General features: G+C 42.2%; 2 protein-coding genes across 4 annotated transcripts; both read right to left on the minus strand.

The window, feature by feature from the left end:
* Positions 1 to 5,843: 5,843 nt before the first annotated feature.
* Positions 5,844 to 7,597, minus strand: LOC100285825 (myb-related protein Zm1). The gene is given in 3 exon segments (NM_001158715.1): positions 5,844 to 7,005; positions 7,130 to 7,259; positions 7,377 to 7,597. Coding segments are annotated over 3 exon segments (1,023 nt in total). The 5' UTR covers positions 7,516 to 7,597; the 3' UTR covers positions 5,844 to 6,251.
* A 4,266-nt stretch (positions 7,598 to 11,863) lies between these two features.
* Positions 11,864 to 15,827, minus strand: LOC103653940 (uncharacterized). Of its 3 annotated transcripts, XR_004857860.1 has the most exons (10): positions 15,528 to 15,827; positions 14,610 to 14,690; positions 13,976 to 14,217; positions 13,837 to 13,906; positions 13,526 to 13,647; positions 13,345 to 13,429; positions 13,127 to 13,199; positions 12,380 to 12,622; positions 12,179 to 12,293; positions 11,864 to 12,036 (listed from the first exon to the last, which is right to left on the minus strand). XR_004857860.1 is itself a non-coding variant. In XM_035967372.1 (7 exons), exons 3-7 carry the CDS (start codon positions 13,596 to 13,598, stop codon positions 12,208 to 12,210), a joined length of 417 nt encoding a protein of 138 aa, XP_035823265.1. In that variant the 5' UTR covers positions 13,599 to 13,647; positions 13,837 to 13,906; positions 13,976 to 14,540; the 3' UTR covers positions 12,035 to 12,207. The 3 variants fall into 3 exon arrangements, 1 of the variants encoding a protein (XP_035823265.1); XR_004857859.1 differs by having other exon boundaries at positions 12,035 to 12,293; XM_035967372.1 differs by lacking the exons at positions 14,610 to 14,690; positions 15,528 to 15,827 and having other exon boundaries at positions 12,035 to 12,288; positions 12,531 to 12,622; positions 13,345 to 13,442; positions 13,976 to 14,540.
* Between the last annotated feature and the right edge of the window lie 9,068 nt (positions 15,828 to 24,895).

Consider the following 24,895-nt stretch of genomic DNA (forward strand, 5'->3'; position numbering starts at 1 on the left):
CTACCGACAGGCCGCTTGAGCTACTCCACATGGATCTATTCGGCCCGATTGCTTACATAAGCATCGGCGGGAGTAAGTATTGTCTTGTTATTGTGGATGATTATTCTCGCTTCACTTGGGTATTCTTTTTACAGGAAAAATCTCAAACCCAAGAGACCTTAAAGGGATTCTTGAGACGAGCTCAAAATGAGTTCGGCTTAAGGATCAAGAAAATAAGAAGCGACAACGGGACGGAGTTCAAGAACTCTCAAATTGAAAGCTTCCTTGAGGAGGAGGGCATCAAGCATGAGTTCTCTTCTCCCTACACGCCACAACAAAATGGTGTAGTGGAGAGGAAGAATCGAACTCTTTTGGACATGGCAAGAACCATGCTTAATGAGTACAAGACACCGGACCGGTTTTGGGCCGAAGCGGTCAACACCGCCTGCTACGCCATCAACCGGTTATATCTTCACCGAATCCTCAAGAAGACATCATATGAACTCCTAACCGGTAAAAAGCCCAACATTTCATACTTTAGAGTTTTTGGTAGCAAATGCTTTATTCTTGTTAAAAGAGGTAGAAAATCTAAATTTGCTCCTAAAACTGTAGAAGGCTTTTTACTTGGTTATGACTCAAACACAAGGGCATATAGGGTCTTTAACAAGTCCACTGGACTAGTTGAAGTCTCATGTGACGTTGTGTTTGATGAAACTAACGGCTCTCAAGTAGAGCAAGTTGATCTTGATGAGATAGGAGAAGAACAGGCTCCATGCATCGCGCTAAGGAACATGTCCATCGGGGATGTGTGTCCTAAGGAATCCGAAGAGCCTCCAAGTACACAAGATCAACCATCCTCCTCCATGCAAGCATCTCCACCAACTCAAAATGAGGATGAGGCTCAAGTTGATGAAGGGCAAAATCAAGAAGATGAGCCACCTCAAGATAATGGCAATAATCAAGGGGGAGATGAAAATAATCAAGAAAAGGAAGATGAGGAAGAACCAAGACCGCCACACCCAAGAGTCCACCAAGCAATCCAACGAGATCACCCCGTCGACACCATCCTCGGCGACATTCATAAGGGGGTAACTACTCGATCTCGGGTTGCTCATTTTTGTGAACATTACTCTTTTGTTTCCTCTATTGAGCCACACAAGGTAGAGGAAGCTCTCCAAGATTCGGATTGGGTGGTGGCGATGCAAGAGGAGCTCAACAATTTCACGAGGAATGAGGTCTGGCATTTAGTTCCACGTCCTAACCAAAATGTTGTAGGAACCAAATGGGTCTTCCGCAACAAGCAAGATGAGCATGGTGTGGTGACAAGGAACAAAGCTCGACTCGTGGCCAAAGGGTATTCACAAGTCGAAGGTTTGGATTTTGGTGAAACCTATGCACCCGTAGCTAGGCTTGAGTCAATTCGCATATTATTGGCCTATGCTACTCACCATGGCTTTAAGCTCTATCAAATGGACGTGAAAAGTGCCTTCCTCAATGGACCGATCAAGGAAGAGGTCTATGTTGAGCAACCTCCCGGCTTTGAAGACAGTGAGTATCCTAATCATGTCTATAGGCTCTCTAAGGCGCTTTATGGGCTCAAGCAAGCCCCAAGAGCATGGTATGAATGCCTTAGAGATTTCCTTATTGCTAATGGCTTCAAAGTCGGCAAGGCCGATCCTACACTCTTTACTAAAACTCTTGAAAATGACTTGTTTGTATGCCAAATTTATGTTGATGATATTATATTTGGGTCTACTAACGAGTCTACATGTGAAGAGTTTAGTAGGATCATGACACAGAAATTCGAGATGTCGATGATGGGGGAGTTGAAATATTTTCTAGGATTCCAAGTCAAGCAACTCCAAGAGGGCACCTTCATTAGCCAAACGAAGTACACTCAAGACATTCTCGCTAAGTTTGGGATGAAGGATGCCAAGCCCATCAAGACACCCATGGGAACAAATGGGCATCTCGACCTCGACACGGGAGGTAAGTCCGTGGATCAAAAGGTATACCGGTCGATGATTGGTTCATTGCTTTATTTATGTGCATCTCGACCGGACATTATGCTTTCCGTTTGCATGTGTGCAAGATTCCAATCCGACCCTAAGGAATCCCACCTTACGGCCGTAAAACGAATCTTGAGATATTTGGCTTATACCCCTAAGTTTGGGCTTTGGTACCCTCGGGGATCCACATTTGATTTGATTGGTTATTCGGATGCCGATTGGGCGGGGTGCAAAATTAATAGGAAGAGCACATCAGGGACTTGCCAGTTCTTGGGAAGATCCTTGGTGTCTTGGGCTTCAAAGAAGCAAAATTCGGTCGCTCTTTCCACCGCCGAAGCCGAGTACATTGCCGCAGGACATTGTTGCGCGCAATTGCTTTGGATGAGGCAAACCCTGCGGGACTACGGTTACAAATTAACCAAAGTCCCTTTGCTATGTGATAATGAGAGTGCAATCAAAATGGCCGACAATCCCGTCGAGCATAGCCGCACTAAGCACATAGCCATTCGGTATCATTTTCTTAGGGATCACCAACAAAAGGGGGATATCGAGATTTCTTACATTAATACTAAAGATCAATTAGCCGATATCTTTACCAAGCCACTTGATGAACAATCTTTTACCAGACTTAGGCATGAGCTCAATATTCTTGATTCTAGAAATTTCTTTTGCTAAGCTTGCACACATAGCTCATTTGAATACCTTTGATCATATCTCTTTTATATGCTATGACTAATGTGTTTTCAAGTCTATTTCAAACCAAGTCATAGGTATATTGAAAGGGAATTGGAGTCTTCGGCGAAGAAAAAGGCTTCCACTCCGTAACTCATACTTCGCCACCACTCCGAGCAACTCTCTCTTCTTTGGGGGAGAAATGAGCATCAAGGAAAAGGACTTCATCCTTGGGGGAGAGAGTAAAAGCTCAAAAGCAAAAGGACCGGACCTCGTCTTTGGTATAATCTTAACTCATTTACTTATGACCAAAGGGGAGGAACTTACTTCGAGGGCTCTAATGATTCCGTTTTTGGCGATTCATGCCAAAAAGGGGGAGAAATGAGCCCAAAGCAAAAGGACCGCACCACCACCACCAAATTCAAAAACTTAGTGCTTTCCAAAAGTCTTTATCATTTGGTATCCTATTGTGTTCAAAAGGGGGAGAAAGTAGTATTTCAAAAATGGTATATCAAAACCCTCTTGAACACTAAGAGGTGGATCTCTTTTAGGGGGAGTTTTGTTTAGTCAAAGGAAAAGCATTTGAAATAGGGGGAGACAATTTCAAATCTTGAAAATGCTTTGCAAACTCTTATTCATGTACCTTTGACTATTTGCAAAAGATCTTTGAAATGGATTTACAAAAAGAATTTGCAAAAACAAAACATGTGGTGCAAACGTGGTCCAAAATGTTATATAAGAAAGAAACATTCCTTGCATATCTTGTAAGTAGTTATATTGGCTCAATTCCAAGTAACCTTTGCACTTACATTATGAAAACTAGTTCAATTATGCACTTCTATATTTGCTTTGGTTTGTGTTGGCATCAATCACCAAAAAGGGGGAGATTGAAAGGGAATTAGGCTTACACCTAGTTCCTAAATAATTTTGGTGGTTGAATTGCCCAACACAAATATTGGACTGACTAGTTTGCTCTAGTGTATAAGTTATACAGGTGCAAAAGGTTCACATCTAGCCAATAAAAAGACCAAGTGTTGGATTCAACAAAGGAGCAATAAGGCAACCGAGGGCACCTCTGGCTGGAGGCACCGGACTGTCCGGTGTGCACCGGACAGTGTCCGGTGCGCCCGTAGACTTCGTCTTCTACCCTTCGCCAGAGGACTTCGACTTCAACCCTTCGCCCTCGGGAATTCGCGGAGGACGGCGCGCTATAATTCACCGGACTGTCCGGTGTGCACCGGACATGTCCGGTGCGCCAACGAACCGCGGCCTCCGGAACTCGCCAGCCTCGGGTTCGCGCGGCAGCCGCTCCGCTAAAATTCACCGGACTGTCCGGTGTGCACCGGACTGTCCGGTGAACCACGGAGCAACGGCTACTTCCGCGCCAACGGTCACCTGCAAGCGCATTTAATGCGCGCTCTGCGCGCGCAGTCGGCAGGCGCGCCCATACCGATGCACCGGACAATGAACAGTTCATGTCCGGTGTACACCGGACATCCAGGCGGGGCCACATGTCAGAGCTCCAACGGTCAGAATCCAACGGCAACGATGACGTGGCAGGGGGCACCGGACTGTCCGGTGTGCACCGGACTGTCCGGTGCGCCATCGAACAGAGAGCTCCCAGCAACGGCCACATTTGGTGGTTGGGGCTATAAATACCCCAACCACCCCACCATTCATTGCATCCAAGTTTTCCACTTCACAACCACTTACAAGAGCTAGGCATTCAATTCTAGACACATTCAAAGAGATCAAATCCTCTCCAATTCCACACAAAACCCTAGTGACTAGTGAGAGTGATTTGCCGTGTTCATTTGAGCTCTTGCGCTTGGATTGCTTCTTTTCTTTCTCACTTGTTCTTGAGATCACACTCTATTGTAATCAAGGCAAGAGGCACCAATTGTGTGGTGGCCCTTGCGGGGAAGTTTTTGTTCCCGGCTTTGATTAGAGAAGAGAAGCTCACTCGGTCCGAGGGACCGTTTGAGAGAGGGAAGGGTTGAAAGAGACCCGGCCTTTGTGGCCTCCTCAACGGGGAGTAGGTTTGCAAGAACCGAACCTCGGTAAAACAAATCTCCGTGTCTCTCTTGCTTATTCGCTTGGGATTTGTTTTGCGCCCTCTCTCTCGGACTCATTTATATTTCTAACGCTAACCCGGCTTGTAGTTGTGTTTATATTTGTAAATTTCAGTTTCGCCCTATTCACCCCCCCCCCTCTAGGCGACTATCAGTCACAACTCGCTTGAGGTCATCCTCCGGTGGGATACGTAGTCATGACTCGCTCGAGACCACTCTCGGGCGGGAGAGGCTGTCACGAATCACCCAAGGCCAAGCCCGCACGGGAGACGCAGTCACGACTCGCCTGAGGCCACCCTCGAGCGGGAGACATAATCATGACTCGTCTGAGGCCAAGCCCGGGCAGCAGACGCAATCATGACTCATCCGAGGCCAATCCCGGGTAGCAGACGCAGTCACGACTCGCCTAAGGCCACTTTGGCAGAACTGTCCGCACCCGGCCTCCTCCACCTCTTCCTGCTTCTCGCTCTAACCGCGCCACGTTCCACATGTCGCGGCCTCCATCCACCTAACGCCCTCCAATCTGCCTCCCGACGCAATTCGCGGTCCCACATACCCGATGTCCCGCCCCCCGAGCCCACCTCCCAATGTCACCTCCCTCGCATGTCGACCCGACGCGTGAAGTTTGGTTGATAACGTCACTAAACAATGATCTATACATACACAAGTGTCACCCTGCCGGTTGATTACCTCATTAAATAATGACCTATGCCTGCATAAGTATTACCCGTTGCAACGCACGGGCATATACCTAGTATATATTATTCGTCAAAGTTAAAATAGTTTAATTTACAATAAATCTAAAACAACTAAATCACATGGACGGATAGAGACAGGGAGTAGTGTGATTAGGTAGTTTAGTTCGGCAATTCACTATCATCGAGTAACATGTGGTTTCTTTTCACTGTCCTAGCTATACGTAACTAACACTGCACAAGAACGAAAAAGAAGCTAGACCGGCAAATCTACATGAAGAAGAAAACAAACAAAGAACGAAAAGGAGATGAAGAAAAAAAAGGTTACATCGCATTATCAAAAGCAAAAGGGTTTCCAAAGCGTAATCAGAGCCCGGTGATGATTCACAAAGGACATCATACATGGTCGGTAGTGGTAGGACTTCTCAGGTGAGCACACGCTTACGTCGCGGTGACGTCATGTTCTATATATGCACACTGCACACAAAGCCACGAACCAAGCAACACGAGCACGACGGCGGACGGCACTCCCTCGTTGCCCTCCTCCGTCTTGAGACCGGAGTGCAGGGTTACCAATCAAACCCTAGCATCTAGCTAGCTGCCTGTATGTATGTATCTGCGTTAAACACTGTTAAGAATAAGAGAGTACTAGCCTTCACTCTACAGGCTTTCTTTGGACGGTTCTGTTCTGAATGTGCATTCTAATTGGCCTGTAGAGATATTAATCTGCCACTGCATCAAACAAACTACTCGAATTTGATCCACCGAACATCTCCAAGAACCAGGATGTTCGTTGCTGTGACCGTCCGTCATGTTGCTCATAGTCATAGCAGAACGGCAGATGGTTCGACGACCACCAGGAGCTCAGGTTCCGCGGCGGCGGGCCCGGTCTGGAAGTAGGTGGAGACTGGGTCCCCCTCCAGGGCGCAGAGTGGGCTCAAACCTGTGTAGTGGTCCAGTAGGTCAGGGTGGGCCTGAGTATCCTCCTCCGCGTAGCCCCACAGGCCCAGCTCCTTCTCCAAATTCTCCAGCCACCAATCGTTCGCCGCCGCTTCCTCTGCTTCGCTGGTGCTGACGGCGGTGCCGGTGCCCGTACATGGCGCGGCTGCATCGCCACCATGGCGCGCCACAGCGCTCTCGCCGTCGATGATGCTCCAGATTTCCGGCTCGATGTCGATCACCGGCAGCTCGATCAGCTCCTCCACGCCGCCGACGCACGTCGTCAGGGAGGACGAGGAGGACGGCGACGGCATTGGCTGCGCCGCCGGGGGCGCGCCGTCCACCAGCATGTCCGAGACGTCCATGTCCTCTAGCTGGAGGGGGCACACGTCGGTCGCGTCAGGCTCCCTGCTCGTGCCGCACTGGTCGCCGGAGTCGCTGCCCCCGGAGCTGTTGTGGGTCGTCGTCGAGGAGGTCGCCGAGGACAAGGGCGCAGTGGCGGGCGTGCCGGCGTCGCCGCTCCCCGCGCCGGCCTTCTTCTTCTCCCGCTGCGCCACCTTCTTCTTCAGGTGCGTGTTCCACACGTTCTTGATCTCGTTGTCCGTCCTCCCCGGCAGGCAGGCAGCGATCTTAGACCATCTGAAATAGATCAAATTTATTTATTCCAGACATCAGCCTCTTTTATAATACCCCCTACGACGCAAGAACCCCAGATGGCCATCGCCAGATATCCTGTCGCAGCGATCGACGGCTTAACGCTTACTTATTCCCGAGCAACCCGTGCAGCCTTATGATGGCCTCCTCCTCCTCGTCGGTGAAGTTGCCGCGCTTGAGGTCCGGCCGCAGGTAGTTGATCCAGCGCAGCCTGCAGCTCTTCCCACAGCGCAGCAAACCTATCCAGACAACATGAACATGAATGGTCAGCAAACGCCCCGAGAGTGACTGCACATCTCTCCTCTGCTTCCAGCAACTCGCCGTGCACATTTGCCATGCGCAGCTAGCTAGCCTACCTGCTTGCTTGGGCAGCGCGCGCCAGTTGGTGTGGCCGTGCTTCTGGATGTAGGCGATGAGGCGCATGTCCTCCTGCGGCGTCCAGGAGCCCCTGTTGAGCCCCACCTTGGCGCAGCACGGCGCTCGCCCTCGCCCCATGTCTCCCTGTCCCTGCGTGTCTTGGTTCGCCTGTCACTGCTCTGCTCCCGGGTTCTGGTTGGATGATGCAGTCTGAGAGCACGGCTTGGGCGGGGCAGCAGGGGTATATATGCGCAGTGCAGGCGGAGACAACAGCTGAGGTGACAGGCTCAGCAGTCGTTGCCCTCCGCCCCTCCGTGTCCGTCTCCTACCTCTCTTACCTTTGAGACTATTGCGCTTACCAAACCCCTGTCTCAGGAAAGCAACGCCTTGTGGAGTATGGACCGGGAGCTTTGAGGGAGTGACGCCGTTCGTGGCTCAGATTACTCAGCGAGGGCCTACAGGCACTGTTGTTAATCAGGACATGGACATGCCCTCATTTTGGAGTTGGTAGCCTTGGTGATCTTACACGTGTACAAGCTAAGGATAGTCTTGCTAATGCTTGTAAACAAATTGTGGTGTGAGAACTTTTTGGAGAAAAAGGTGAAAAAAGCTAGCCTTTTGTTTTCTGTTTTTGGTTGTTGTGTATATATTCAATCATATCTGCTACTATTGTATTTGGAACTCTATCAATTAATAATTAGCGGAATTAATTTTATTTTGAGCTGAGAAGGGCTAGTAGAATGGTTAGTTTATGGAACGGTGAGGCCTGTATAACAACTAGTAACACAAGTAGCATCAACCGTCCTCATTTTAATGTCAATGTCGTCAGCATTGCTGCAAGATCGGGTCTGGTTAATTCAGGACTCACGACTCACGAGGATGATCAAACTGATGATACTTTATCTGGGTAATATTTTGGCTGAAATGTCGTGCCATGTTCTCGTGGTGTGGCCTCGGCTATCTTCTGCTCTTTTTCGAACAGCTGGGCCTCTAACGTGCATTTGAGTAGAATCTCTTGTACGGCTAGATGTGGTAATGAACCGCGATCTAAATGTTTTTTTATAATTTGTTAGGGTTCTAAATTATTTCTAGTTTTGAAAATAAATAGAAATAAAGCTTAGTCCTAATTCAGTCTGATCTATAAAATTGTGTAAAATTTAGAGCCTATAACTCCTAAATGCGCCATATCGACATGTTTAGGTGCCGCAGAGTTTTCTTGTGAAATTTCCTTTAGGAATGTTAATGCTTTATTTTACATGTAAAGTAATTCTATTAATCACAACAAATCTAAATATGTTTCATTTAAAAGCTGGCAACAACTAATATGCAAGTAGGTACTATGTGCAAGCGTGCAAGTAGTTTTTTTATTTCGTCAGATCTAGATCCAACATAATATCATAGTTAGCACTTAAACCCTTCCACCACCACATGATATAGTTTATAAAAATCATCTAACAAACCACAATTGTATCTACCGTTGAATATAGATCTAACGGAATAAAAAGTTTGATTGCACACTTGTACCTAGTACATGCTTGCATATTAATTGTTCCCTTAAAAGCTTTAAAAGGAAATAAATTTAAAGAGAACAGTTTCACTTAAACAGTACTCCATCTGTCCTAATATATAACTTTTTATTCAAGTATCATAATATAAGACATGTTTTCTCTAGATATGTGCACATCAATACAGTAGTACTAGTGTTGATAGTTCTTGGTTTTTTAACCACATATCGTTACACACATTACATAATAAGAGCATCTCTAAGAGACTAGCTAAATAGTTTATCAAGCTAAATTTTAGCTATTTAATAACAAAATAGCTCTCCAACAGACTAGTTATTTAACTTGTCAAATTATCCGGCTCTCTAAATTGACTCTCTTACTAGCCAAATTTGGCTAGCAACTCTCGCTAGTCAAGCTAAATTGCATGTTGGAGAATCTGTTGGAATGAGATATTATATATAGAGTTTAATCTTTATGGAGAGATAAATACAGAGTCAAATAGATAGTCAAAAGTAAAGATTCTCTTGGAGATGCTCTAAGACAGTGGGAATACCTAGGAAGCTAGGTCTTATAAATTGGCTTTAAAATATATCTATTAGGTGCTATTCTTCTTCATCTTATTATTGTGAATGAGTAATATTATTTTTGTGAACTATTATTTCTTTAGACGACTATGAGTCTGTTTGGTTCAGCTGTACATTTCTGAAAATCTAATTCTAACTGTAAGCTGACAATTATGAAAAACTAGAATTTGTTTGGTTGAAATAACTGTCAATTATAGATTCTATAAGAGTATGACAACTTGTAACATAGATGACAAAAATATAAAAAATCTAGGGTAGAAGGTGATTCTAAATTAAAATAAAGAAATATGTAGATTTTTATAAATATATTCTATTGGTGTACCTGTTTGATTGAGGTTTCAGATTTTTTTTAACGAATGTTATTGAAGCTGAACCAAACACACCCTATCTTTGATTGGCCATGGTTGAGTTTCACCGTGCTTAAAGTTGCTTTGCAAATCTTCGTGCTAGCACACAAATACAAGATGTTATTTTAGTTAATTATTGCTCAAATATTGGCTACTTGAGAGCTTCTAATACAGAAAAACATGGGATTATAGTCATACATGGCACATCCACGTTTTCTGCGTGACTTCTTTGGAGGAAATCTTAATCATCACCTTCTATAGTGTAATCATGCATAAAACTTGACAGAAACGATGACGTCTAGAAGGGAGATAAATTAGACAATCTATTTGTGACAGTCTAAGGTCACGTTTGAACTCCTAATAGAGCTAATAGTTAGAAAAAGATTCAAAGTGGCAACAATGTTTTGTGCCATTTGGTTGTGTCGTAATGATGCCTAGTAAACCAATATCATCAATTTTGCTGGTTTTTTAGGAGCCTAGGCTCAAACCTAACCACCGGTTTATCAACTAAGCTAGGAAGGTAAACATACAACCAAGATACACAATACAAATATGAAAGATCAAGAGCAATAGAGATACAAACTTCCATCGATGACTGATATTTTTACTAAGGTGTTGAAAAATATGTAACCTTCTTCCTAATCTTTGTTGCAGCCCCACGCAAGAAAAGCTCACTCGAGGGCCAAGCTCTCCATCATCTTCACTATCGATTTTTTGGTTGAATCACTATGGGCCTCATTCCTGTAAGCACATGGTGACATGTACATTAAAAATATAGTTGGTGTGATCTCACAAGGTTATTAGCCCCTCCTGTATAACTAATACAATGGTGTGTACAAGCACCAAGAGGTAAGATGTGTCTAATGCTCACTCATATCACTAGAAAAACCTTAAGCAAGCATTATATAGGGTTTGTTTGAGACAACTTTTTCCTGAAGAGCTTTTATGAGAATTTGGATTCCTGCATAATCTAGCTGTCGTGAGAAGCTGAATATCACGTGGCTTGCGTGCGGAGGAAGATGAAGAGGTCTATACGATTTAGGGTTTAGGAAACGACATATTCCTCTCGTTGCAATGGCTTGACGAATTCTACATTCACGTTGATTTAGACGATTTTCATAAAAACAATCATCATATAAGTATGTTGAGAAGCAAATGTTTGGCTTCCAGAAGTTAAAAAACAGGGGCATAAAGTGGTTTAACTAATATAAGCACTTCACAAATCTTATATGCTTGTAAAGCGAGGATTAGGGAAAGCTTATACGTTTCTTGATACCTTAGTAAAAATATCAGAGCCGTCAATGAGAGTTTGTATCTCTATCGTGTTTTAGCTTTATTGTGTATGTTGGTTGTGTGTTTGACCTTTGTAGTTTAGTCGATAGTGTTAGAACCTAGATTGAATAGCTATACCAACACACTTAGTCAAAATTGTAAGTGGACATGGATAATTTATTTTTTACATAGGATTTTACTATAAAAAGTTAGATACCTTAGTTTGCGAAATATATTACCTAATTTAGCTTTTCTCTTAGGTGCCGTTTCGATCTGTTCATTTTACATGAATTATAATGTACTTAATAGAGTAGGCTATTTCACTACAAAATGACCCCCCCTTTAGCAATGCATATATGTGTTGGTACAAATATATATAAGCGTTGATATGGTCTATACCAACACATAATTATGTGTTGCCTATACTGCCGTTGCTGTGGGCTACTGCAACACTTATACATATGTTGGTAAGTCATATAAATAAGTGTTGGTAAACTGCAACAGATTTTTATAAGATACAACAACGCTTACATGTGTTGGTGCCGCCCGTGACTATCTCGTCATCATAGGATACTACAACGTTTAGATTCGTGTTGTGGTAACATTTTTATGCGTTGCAAACAATAAACCAATAAATAAATATTTGAATATTTTATTTTGAGGTTAGGAGTATAACATGTTGAACAATATACATTTGATATTTCTAGAATCATCCAGACACACATGGCAAAGAAGAAAAAATAATATATATTAAAAATCAATAATTGCATTACAAGAAGTTGATCCATGGTTTCATATATAATATATGTTCGAGACACTTTTGGTATGATAAAAATATATTTACATATGACTCATAGTCATCGGTGATCTAGATCCTAAATAAACCAATAGGCAAAACAAATATCCATATGCAGAAAGCCCTTGCATCTTCATAGTGTTCCAGGTTCAGAACTGAAAAAATGAAGCATAGAAAATATAACAGGTTAATATATACAAAATGACAGGAATAAGTAATGCAAAGTTGAGAAGAGATGTGCAAATATCGCATTTCAAAGAAGGGGAAGGAAAAATATTATAGCACAAAAATTCATACAATGGGAAGCATGTATAGCCTAGACTGATCTAATCATTATTTCTTATTTCTGCACATAGTCCCTGCCTCTTTGCCTTCAGCTCCCAAACTTCAGCTCCAAGCCTGCACAACTGCACTGCCCCAGCATGGCATGGCAAGGTGAGCCCAATAGTGCAAGGGCAACGCATTAGTGATAGGAAGATTGGAAATAAATTTAGACACCAGCCATGATGTTTTTGCCGTATTTTGCCTTGCGCTCCTCACCAAATGCCCAAAGCTTTCCTAGGACTAATGCACTTGATTATTAACTACAGTCAGCATGATATTTTACACATATAAAATTTTAAGAGAACAGAAGGACCTGAGTGAGCACCTTGGATGCATTACTGTTGTTTTTTTGTTTTAGTGATGCAGAAATTGTAGCTTGGAGTCCTTCACGTCGTGGTTGTGGTGGATTGCTCTGCACTTCAAGAACACACAATTACATGTGAACTACTTGGGAACATAGTTTAGGAAATCTGCTGCTTGCTGCTACTTTCATCATGTATACAATATGATATAAACAATCTTATTCCTAGACAGATCATACATTGTTGTTATTTAGTTCAAGTAATTCATATAAAAAGCAACCTTGGTACAGAATATCCTATCACTACTGCCTACTTTACCAATGATATTGCAATGAGGACATAATTAAACAACCTATCTTGTCCCTGTTACTGCAACAATTAAGAATCATTCAAAACATACATAAAAAATCCTAATTGCCCATTGTTCCTAAATGTAGAAGCACAAACAATTCATAGATGGATCTAATCGCACAACATAACCATGCACCCTCAGTTGCTGCTTTGACTAATCGAGGCTCGCTACCACCTAAAGACATAACGAACACAGATGATGCAGAAGTGACAGGTGCAAAGACATCGCTAAAGCCCAGAAACAAACACAAAAGTCGCGTGCACATACCTAAAGTTGTGCACCATAATCCTGCAAGAGAGTCCAGATACTTGTTCCCATTAATGTCATAGACATAGGAACCCTGCATAATCAAAATGGTGATAAGCTAGACTGTGAAATATATTATGTAAATGTAAAGACTAAAATCTACTTCTCCACAACTGAACACTGCATTTCAAGAGATGTAACAGAAACTATGGTGTAAAGTTCAGATTCAGAGCGACAACCTCAGATCTCTCAATGATCAGAGGGTGTAAATCATTGCCCTGCCAGCCAGCTGTAAAAGGCGCCAGCATGCCGTGGCCCTTGAACCTGGAAGAATCACCTTGTAGATCAGAAATAGACAGTGGTGACATGGCCCTTGAGCCCAATTATTCTGGTTCCAGACAAGAGGAAAGGACTGTGTACCCATTTTCTTCAGGCTGAGCAGACGGTGCTGAACCAAAATGTCTGACTGTCGCATCCAACAAGCTATCCGCATAGCCTTGCAAACTTGCGGTGCCAGTTACATGCTTCAATAAGCTGCTTGCCTGTGATCAGGAGAGGAAAAAAGGATCATACATGAGAATTTTGGATAGAATCAAAGTGTAGTACTTTATTTTCTGTCTTAATTTGGCAGCAAGACTATAAATATTAAAATGATAAAAGCAAGTTATGTACATCTGAAAGATTTAGCCAAAAAATTGGATTTATAGATTAAAAAATAAAAAACAATGTACCTCCTGCTTGTCATGGTGTCCTTTTTAAAATCTCTTCCTCCTACAAATAAGAAATATTAATCTCTTCCTCCTACAAATAAGAAATATTACACATTATGATTCAAAAATATAGAAGGAAGTCAAATTCTATTGTGGCTACCTTGATGATCATCAAATAAACTGTACTTGACTCTCTTTGCCACTGTGTTTTTCCCTTATTCCATCACCATCTGAAAAGCCAAAGTGGTGATCCATTTCAGATTTCCTTCCAGCCTTTTTAAGTGCTTAAACTTGTTTCCTTGCAAGAAAATAAAAGGACCATTCTTCATAAACGTAACATCCACTGTCTTTTTGTTCCGAGTTAAGGGATTCTAGCAATTCCTTGTTCTCGGGGAGACTAGCCTACAAAATAATAGCAAACATGGAATTATTTGAGCACGGCTATAGAAGTAAAAAAGTAGTTTAGAGCTGATGAAACATGGAGCGGCGTGCCTCGATTTACTTAAGATATGTGTATGACTTTAAAAGGAACAAAGAAAATGAATATAACCTAAAAAGCCCTGATGGAGAAAGAAACATAATTTTAGAAGATTGAAATACATACCTATCTTGCAGCGTTGTCCTGTTTTTGTTTTCTTTAGAGTAAATAGAATGATCGGGGGAGTAATAAAATGTTTATGTGATAAAGAGGTAAGGGAAAACATTAGTATTCAACTCGTTGCAATAAAAACCACTAATGTAGGTGGCAAACATTTTTTTTAAAAAAAAGTAATAAAGAAACCATATAACCTCACCTGTTTTATCTAAATCTTTGGTTATATTGAAGCGCCATTGCAGTCCTAAAGTTGTCCTTCAAATGCAGCAGAAACAGATACCTAAAAAGTTACCGATAGTTAGAGACTATATAAAACAAGGCATCAAATATTCATTGAGAGCATCTTTGTTGAAGATTGCAGCATCGAAGGGTTATAATAAACAGCTACAAATATTTAATAGGTCAATTGTGGTCATTAGCTGATTGAATGGGCCGCTAGGAGCAGTAATATTGCTATAGGCAACATACTTAGTTTGGAATGATTCAGAAGCTTGCTCTATAGCCGCATAGTGGGCAACTACTCTATGTAGAGGTTGCTCTGAACCCCATCAGGGCAATGAGATAAAAAGATTTAATAGCAACTATGGATGGTCAGATTACACAGGGATTGCCATTAGTTAATGGAGCAGAGGAACTGGGAAGTAGAGAGGCAGACGACAGGGTTTGGGGGAGGGGATTCAGTTGGTAAGAGTAATTTGTATAAGCAACTAAATCCACTTTGCTATAAGCCTCTTGAATTTGCGAGACTTTTAATCTACTTACTATTTTTACACTAAATAAAAAAGATAATTTTGTGTTGTTAGCACGCGCGAATCGCACAACTGAGCTAAAAACAAAATAAAACCGAATGCAGTAATAGCAGTAAGTAATGTGCCAGTGGAACTGTTGCATCTCTGCAAGCAAGGACGGGAACAGGCATGAATGTTGTCGTCGCCAAGAAGACAGTAACAGTGTGGTTAAAGAAGAACTGGGTCATCCATACCATACTCATGTTAGGGCGGGGGAGGGGCACGAAGAAGACAACGGCAGATGTGCGCACGAAGAAGAAAGCAACGGAATAACCCTAACGAAGGAAAATCAACTGATCTGACTAAGCGTGATGAATGAGATTGGTTACCTATGAGAAGCAGCGACGCGGTGCAGAGAGGGAGGCTGTGGAGCGAGGACTGTAGTCGCCGTCGTTGTCGACGACCAGCGCCGCCTCGTCCCCACGAAGACGACGCAATACTGGGTGGAGGTACAGGCCGATTAGGGGCGAAGCCACGGGAGGGCGAGCGGGAGCGTGCCGGCGAGTCTCCTCCGCCGCATCTGGATGTTGGCGATTGAACCCCTCCTACGGCGCGGACATGAAGGGGCGGACTCTTCATCTGGAAGGCTCTCGTTTTGTGGAGTAAATGGAGGCCGGCTTGTGAACGTCGGATGAGGATCGTGCGGCCGAGAAAGAAAAGGATGACGTGAACGCACCTGCTTCCAGGTTTGCTCCTGTCTTTAATAAAAAACTAGTAAGTGTCGCGCGTGCCTTGCGCAGCACAGGTTATTCTTACAGCACAACAAAGAAGGGTTATGAATGAACCACATTAATTAGCCAACGACTAGGAGCTTTTGTGTAACTTGGTTTGTTTTCTCCATTACCTTCTTTGTCAGCGTTTTGACAGCCTATTACTACTTCCTACTAGGAATAGGATACCTGGGCATTGGTTATATGTTTCCCTCCAAAGAAATTAGCAAAAACAATCGAATTTCGTTAAGGAATTAAAACATTTTAGAAATCCAGAGTCGTTCTATGTAACATGACTCATTTTCAAATTATGTTGGGTTGGGCGCTCTCAACCTTTTCAAATTCTTGATAGGTTTCAGTGGTACGTAGTTTTTTTTTCTGATGGACATATGGGCAGTGTTCAGTTCAGACTCATTTTCAGCATCAAAAATTTTTATCAACATACTTTTCAGAAAGGAGTCTGGTCAGGTTATCCTTGCAGCAAAGAAAGGTTATGAATGAACCATAGTAATTAGCCAATAGGTAGGAGCCTTTGTGTATATATATTTTTTATTTTCTTTGTTACATTCTTTGTGCCTTGGTCTGTACTGTACAAGCTATGCTTTGTGTATGTATTGTATTCAATCGAAATCAGTAAGGGCATTTCCTCTCGTCTCCCACCAAATATTTATGTTTCAAAGGAAGTGAAATGTTGTGCGTCCAACACAGAGTGGAGATGGATGAGTGAGTGAGTGGTGGAGAAGGAAGGGCGGCTGACGGCAGCGCAGCGACAGAGGAGATCCTGAATCCTCCAAGCTGGTGGCCATCGGGAGGCAGTGGATGACAGCCTCCTCCAGGCCCAAGCCCCAAAAGGCGCTCAGAGTAATTTCTAGAGGAAGTTCTGAAACTTCTTTCACTTTCCTTGAAAATTGGTCAAGTGAATTGAACTGGGTGACGGGCTGAATTCAATTTCATCTTTGGCAGACCCTAGCTCAGGTGACAGCAGGCAATTTTATGGCATGTTTGGTTCACTACCTCAGTTGCCACACTTTGCCTAACTTTTCTGCCTAAGGTTAGTTATTCAATTCGAACGACTAACATTAAGCAAAGTGGGGCACATTTAGCCACAAACCAAACGGGCCTTTAGTCCTGATAGTCTTATGTGTGAGATTTCGTTAGGACGTACGTGTTTACAAAGTGAAACTTGTTGATCAGAATGTATATCGCCAATTCTTACATGTCAAACCATTAATTAGATTATTATATCTAGATGATATGCTTCATTTTAGATTCACGATTTTTCAAACTATGGTCAAAACTATTGCGATAGCAATCACTTTCTATATGGTAAATTTCAGGTCATGGTTGTAAAGAAAATAATTGTATCTGCATTTTCAAGCCATCGTTCAGATTTGTTTGTTGAGTTAGTTGCAAACATTTCAAGTCTAAATTATCATAACGCTGAGCTTGCTGGTTACTGCTCAGAGCATGGACAATGCTTGCTGGTAAAAATTTGTTGTCTAGCCCGATCTGATTTGCGTTTTGGTTTACATATCATATACAGAGTATCGATCAAGTTCAACATTATAGTCAATCATATAGAGAGTAGCGATCAAGTCCACAATTACAGCCAACAGATTCCACTCGTGGAAAGTCTTCTCAAAGCATTGTCAAATGCCGCATTCAATGGTCTCATACTCATGATTAACAACGCTACAAACCATATAAAGTAGGTCACAGGGATTATTGTAGCTGTTTCATAAAACCTATAAATTTTACTCTTACCTCCGAGCAGATATTCGACACTATCCTCACCTCAATGCCTCATCGTCGAGTGCCCGCGAGTCCGCAAGTAGTGAGCCCTCGCGCGCACCCTGTCTTGGCACACCCGTGCCATAGCCAGCAACAGTCCAGGTCCAGCCCACGTGTCGCTTTGGCTCCAGTGCAGGCGCACGAACCGCGCGAACTCGCCTCGCATCTGGTAGAGTTTGCGTTGCCACGGATAAAGTAGGGCCCGACGGAGATGGCGATGACGAGAGGAAGGAGGCATGATGAGGGTGCGAGAGAGGCAGGGACGGAGATGCCAACGGATGAAGAGGCGTATTCTTTTTTTTTGTTCGCCCGTTCGCCTTCGTCTCGAACTTTCGCGTCTTTAGAGCTGCTGAAAGATCTGAGACTTAATTATGCCCGTTAAATATAGATCTGGTGGAGGAGATGAAAAATGGCGACGTGGATAGCCCCGTTGCGCGACTTTTTCTCCCTGCTCTAATATATAGAATAATAAATTGTATATATATATATATAATTTTACCTCAGCTCTGAATAAATTAACGGCCGTAAATTAAATTATTTACGTATGTTTCTTTTGTGTCGACGAAAATAAGTTTCTTATTTACGAGATACGATGGCTAAATTTAACTGACATAAGTTAACTTATTTATGTCAGGTTTAGATCAACATAAATTAGTGCCGACATTGATTTGGTTTGTTTTATAGTGATTAACTGTTGCCACATCCTAGTTAATCAATGCATTCCGCTAGCAATGCATATTAAGTGTTGTCGTATCATGATTAAATAATGGATGCCGCTAGCAACACATATTATGTGTTGTCACATCCTAGTAAATCAACGAATGGTGCTAGCAACACATATTAAGCGTTGCCACCACCCTAATAACTTAACAGATGATGCTTGCAACGTATATTAAGTGTTGCCCACTAATTTCTTACAACGCATAAAAACATGTGTTGCTACGGATGCGTTGCTATAGGGGGGTTTGTGTTGTAGTGTTTGGATTAAAATTTGACATTCCATCACTTTCTAAATTTCAAATATAAGTTTATCTCAAATTCTTAGAGTGAATGATGGAAATTGATTTTATGTATTACCAGGCTATGTTTATACTCTACAATGTATAACATGCTCTTCGACTCGCTCTCCTATATAGTAAAAATATAGCACATAAATGTCTCCCCTATATAGTCATCAGTAGTATACAAATATATTACACATAAAATTATATTAGATTAATTGATTTGTGCCTAAATTAGGTTTATTAGAATGGAGTTCAATTCTAAGGATTCAAACTGGGCCTAGGTGTTACAGTCCTTACACTATGCAAAAGGTTGTGAAGCCAAAATCATTTTGCTCGCTGGTACGATGTGGGATGATGCAAAACAATGTGCCTCTTTTTTGGTTTTTTCTGACGATTTTTTTTATAAGAATCTAGCTGTGGGAAAAATCTAAGTATTATGAGAATTACTTGAGGAGAAAGATGAAAGAGTCTATAGGGTTTAGAATATAGAAAGTGACGAATTCCTTCTATCACGACAACTCGACCGATTATGCTGGCTATGGCATAAGGGGCCTAAGTCGTATCTCGTTTCTATAGGAGGGTAGATATTGTTTAAGTAACAGCTAATGATCAACATTAAGTACGTGTAAGCAAACAAGTGGAAGTAAACAAACTACGTACTCGTGTCATTGAGTCAACATAAGCAACTAATAACTGACCAAATATTTAACTACTTCTTTCAATGGTCAATAACAACGCTGTTAGGCATGTCATGACAACTATTTGAATACCACCGTACGTTGTGGCGAGTGTAAACCTAGCTAATCTATTACTCTAGCCCAGTTGACTGTCGTATGAAGCCCCATTTCAAAACTTTACGTCGCAAGCTCTAATAAGCTAGCCCCCACATTTCCAAATCACAAATCAAAAGAATGAAGACGTATCAACTGGACCCGAGAGATTCCTATAGTAATACATCCGACAACAGGCTATGTTTATAAAGTTCAAATATAAGTTTATCTCAAATTCTTAGAGTGAAGGATGGAAATTGATTTTATGTATTACCAGGCTATGTTTATACTCTACAATTTATAACATGCTCTTCGACTCACTCTCCTATATAGTAGAAATGTAGCACATAAATGCCTCCCCTATATAGTCATCAGTAGTATACAAATATATTCCACATAAAATTATATTAGATTAATTGATTTGTGCATAAATTAGGTTTATTAAAATAGAATTCAATTCTAATGATCCAAACTGGGCATAGGTGTTACAGTTACACTATGCAAAAGGTTGTGAAACCAAAATCATTTTGCTCACTGGTACGATGTGGGATGATGCAAAAAATGTGCCTGTTTTTTCGGCTTTTTTCTGACGATTTTTTTTGAGAATCTAGCTGCGGGAAAAATCTAAGTATTATGGGAATTACTTGAGGAGAAAGATGAAGGAGTCTATAGGGTTTAGGATCTAAAAAGTGACAGATTCCTTCTATCACGACAACTCGACTGATTATGTGTTCACGTTGATTCGTACGATTTTCACCAAAGCGATTCTCATGTAAGCGGGACGTAAAGTTGAACGTTTGACAGTCTGCAGTACCTTCTAGCGGCTAGAATCAAGAAAAATAAATAAAACAAACAACCCAATATAGAACGAGCTATCATCCTCATCTCTCATTGTTTTATACGGTCACATGCACGATATGCTCGCTATGGCATAAGGGGCCTAAGTCGTATCTCGTTTGTATAGGAGGGTAGATATTGTTCAAGTAATAACACAGCTAATGATCAACATTAAGTCAGTGTAAGCAAACAAGTGGAAGTAAACAAACTACGTACTCGTGTCATTGAGTCAACATAAGCAACTAATAACTGACCAAATATTTAACTACTTCTTTCAATGGTCAATAACAACGCTGTTAGGCATGTCATGAACTATTTGAATACCACCGTACGTTGTGGCGAGTGTAAACCTAATCTATTACTCTAGCCCAGTTGACTGTCGTATTAAGCCCCATTTCAAAAGTTTACGTCGCAAGCTAATAAGCTAGCCCCCACATTTCCAAATCACAAATCAAAAGAAAGAAGACGTATCAACTGGACCGTACCCGAGAGATTCCTATAGTAAATCCGACAACAGCGCGCGGTAAAGACGACCAAGACTCCAAGAGAGAGCACGCGCGCCCACGAATGAATTAGCAGTGGTCATCAAGCAAAAGTCCCACATTTACCGTCACCACGCAACTGTAATTTATACTATAGTAAGCAGTGATAGCATCATGCCGGATTCTCCGTATAGCCACCGCGGGACTCCATCCCTTCACACCTGTGGACTTTGCCGCGTACTAGCTAGCTCCCTGGTGTGTACTGATTGAGAGTGTGTGTGTGTGTTTATATATATGGTCTCTGAAAGAGCCACCACCTATATATCCCTTTCCAAGCCACAGCAGCAGAAGCTCTCAAGTCTTGGAGTTGGGGTGACCAGTACTCGACTAGTACCTGTTGCTGTTTTACCGATCGCACCTAACCCTTGACATGTTTCCAATTGATTTGGCACCTATATATGTAGGAGGAGTTCGTCATGCATGTGGTGAATTAGGGATGCCGTAGGCCACTGTGCGCTCAGCAACTTGCACAGTTGCAGAGGCCGGGTCAGTGTGTGGCGCGCGCGGATCAGATGCTGGCTTTTAACTGAAGAAGTATCCCTGGTAAGCTAGCTCGGTTCAGGTTGCCCTACCCCCACCACTTGTGTACCACGCACCTGACTGACGTTCTAGCTAACCGCATTGTACGCCTGAACAGGACAGGCATGTGGTCGCGATGGATGAACTCGACCGTAGCAACGAAAGAGACGCCGTCCGTCCCGCGCACAGAATTGGTCTACGTCGTGTAGACTTACCATCCGATTGGTTGACCGTACCATCATGTCCTAGACTACCGCAGTGATGAAGCATCCATTATAGCTTATTATGGCTAGAGACATACCTAAAAATTATGTTTAGTGTAGTGGTAAGTGGATACTGCTTGCAATCAATAGGTTCCAAGTTTGAGTCTTACATGTTGCATCATATTTTTTTTTTATCCTTCTTCGGCCATACCTAATTATTATTCTGTCCTCCGCCACTAGACTACCGTGTGCATTGACTTTACTTAAGTGTTTATTTAGTTGCATACACATGGAAAACCCGTGTTGCTTGAGTGGATGCAAAACAAATTATTTGACCATTTACTTGCATCGGCTCATACGCCTAACCAATTGGGCGGTAATTGTGTATGCGTCGGCATATCTACGTCCCCGGTAATAATAAACGATCAGTTTTACTTGGAAGGTAAACGGAAGAACACACATGCGTACACACGCAGGGAGAAGCTGTTGCCTGTCAACCTTGGTATTAGTATTCTGGAGCGTGCATATTATTAAAGGTCAATAGGCGGGCGACGACGTATAATTAACCTGTCGTCTGATAGAGAATGCTCAAATGATTCCAGTACTAAATTAAAGCAATTGAGATACGGTCTGCGGTCTAATGCGTTTGCATGCAGTAGTAAGTAGTAGTAGTACATTTGGTCATATGCATAATAATCATACGTAGCACTAGCAGGGAAGTAGATGACGCTTCCGACGACGACGGCGCCCAAAAAATGATGTAAATCGCAAAATCAATTAAGCTGTCGCTGTTTGGAAGCGTATCAGGCCGCTAGCCATGCGTCGTGTCTGATCTGAATGGACAAGGAGGATGCGAGACATTTTTGCATCGCCACGCTGCCTCTTAATAACTTTGTAGTACGTTGTACTGCCTACACACTACTGACTAGTAATGCACAAATATATAAGATGCTCCTTTTGTAGTTCAACGTAAAGCCGATGATGATCTATTCGTCTATGATTTATACACGCGCTGCCCCCTTTTACTATTTCGAAGACGGCCGGCCTCGATCGGGAATCGAAAGTTGGAACGACCGTGACCGTACAAGTGTATTGACGTTCTTGTCGGCTGTCAGGTGCGTTAATTTGGTCCTGCTCGAGTTGCAAAAAAAAGAGGGCAGAATTGCATTCAGGCCTCTCACGGCTCGTGCGCTCCTCTCGACATTCTCTACTCTTTTTAAGCCCGAGTTCCTCGTCGTGCGCGTAGATTGATTTTCTCCTCCACATCTTGCCTAATTAAAAACCAGATAATTAGTGTTCCTCCTCCTCTTTGTTGTTGACATCTATATTAACCCCAACATCATATCTCTTTCCACGTCTTCGTCTTTCTCACACAGATTCTTTCCTAACGTCATATTCTTTGTACCACCATAGACAATATTCTGTTGGCTCTGACTTGCCAGCCGCGGCAGTCGTGCCCTATCTATGGTGCCACCTTTAACTCGACTCTACATTGTCATATACCTCTACAATACGAGGGAGAGGAGGAGGAGAAGGCGCCGCCGCTGCGGTGATATGTGGCTGGATAGCCGAGGGAGAGGAGAAGGTGTTCTGGATTCCGAGTTTAGTTTGGTATTGGTTGTTGGCAAAAACATTCTAATATATTAAGACATATTGCTTGTTTTCGTCTAATCGTTGTGCCTTATATCTAATTGAATATTTATGTGTCGTCATAAGATAGGTGCATTTTACTGGTACATCCACACATATTTTGCTGCTACGTGGATGTTGTGTTGTGAGATAATCACTCGTAAGCTTCTTTCGGTCATCAACGAGGTATGTTTATATATTAAAATATTATATTTTTCGATGTTTTAGGAACATTCCTACTAGAGGTATGTATATATATTAAAATATTATATTTTTTTGATGTTTTAGGAACATTACTACTGATGTGTATCTGGCTGCAAATTGAGAGAGAGGCTGCTGACTGTGTGAGAATAGTCACAGACTGGGACGTCTGTTTTCAACATGGATAGTCATAGTCATAAATCCAACTGCTCCGCTGCTCGGACGTCCGTCCTGCTGTACGCGCGAGCATGCATCTCGTCTTGGTTCGGTGCATCTCCAGATTCTGCCTTCTGGAGGCAGCGGCCGAGACTGCCAAACCACGTATCTGTTTCCACTGACTGAAGCATGGCCATTGGATTTATCGTATCCGCCGACTCCGTTTCTTCTGCCACTCACAGACAGCGTTTTTCATGGCCATCACGTGTGAACATCTACCACAAAAATTTTCTGGAACCGGTGTTGATTTTAGCGCGAATTACATTTCAAGAAAGATGTACTAAATCACTTGCATTGGTAATTGTAAGCGCTCCGACCCGCTCACAAATGAATATGATTCTAATATAATAATTAGTCAAACCATTTTACATTTAGTTATTTTTATATACAATTACGAATGTTTATGATACTAAATTATTGACATCGGTTTCCTCATGAAATGTATTTTTTACAGTATATACCTATATTTTGTGTATTAAAATTTAAAAAATATTCCAAAAAGATATTGATATACTCGTCAAAATTTAAAAAAGACTAAGAACAAAGCTTAAACTGCATCTTTTCATGCAGGTAGCAGTAGCTATCAGGCATCCGTTTCTCCGTTTGACCGGTTTCGTTTGCCAGCATATCAAAGTCTCGTTGTCGCCTCTGCTTCCATGCATATGATAAGTTTTCAAGGATAGGTATCCTACTCCAGCAGAATTCTGGACATTTGGCAGATCCTACTGATTTTAGCATTGAAAAGGGATGCTTGAGTTTGAGCGCGCCGGTGGCAACGACTGCTTTACGGTTTACGCACTCGATTGTAAACTCTCAGCTTAAAATGAGTTGTTTTAGGCAATTAATTTCGTGCTCAAATTGGCATCCGATCCTTTCTTGTTGCTCAACCACCAAATTTGACAAGTCCGGTACTATGGTATACTATATTCAATAATGTGTATTGACGTGATCCTACCTTTTAAAAAAAAACAATCTACGTTTCCTAGAGTTATCACGCTACAATAAGTTTGAAACTGAATTGCAAAACTTTATGCAGTAGGCTAGAAACACTTATTTAGACACTAGAGTGAAATATGCTAAATAGTAGACTAGTCCAATCCATCTCCCCCTTAGATATCTTGATCTTTCAATTACTATATGTAACACCCTATTTGGCTATTTTAAAGGAGACAATCAGGTACATATTATATGTCTGACAGGATTAAATTTCATACATGCAACAATGCCATTAATGGTAAACCAAATATAATGTATAAATAAACGAATAACGTGTAT

The sequence above is a fragment of the Zea mays genome, chromosome 4, assembly GCF_902167145.1.
Source record: "Zea mays cultivar B73 chromosome 4, Zm-B73-REFERENCE-NAM-5.0, whole genome shotgun sequence".
NCBI lineage: Eukaryota > Viridiplantae > Streptophyta > Magnoliopsida > Poales > Poaceae > Zea > Zea mays.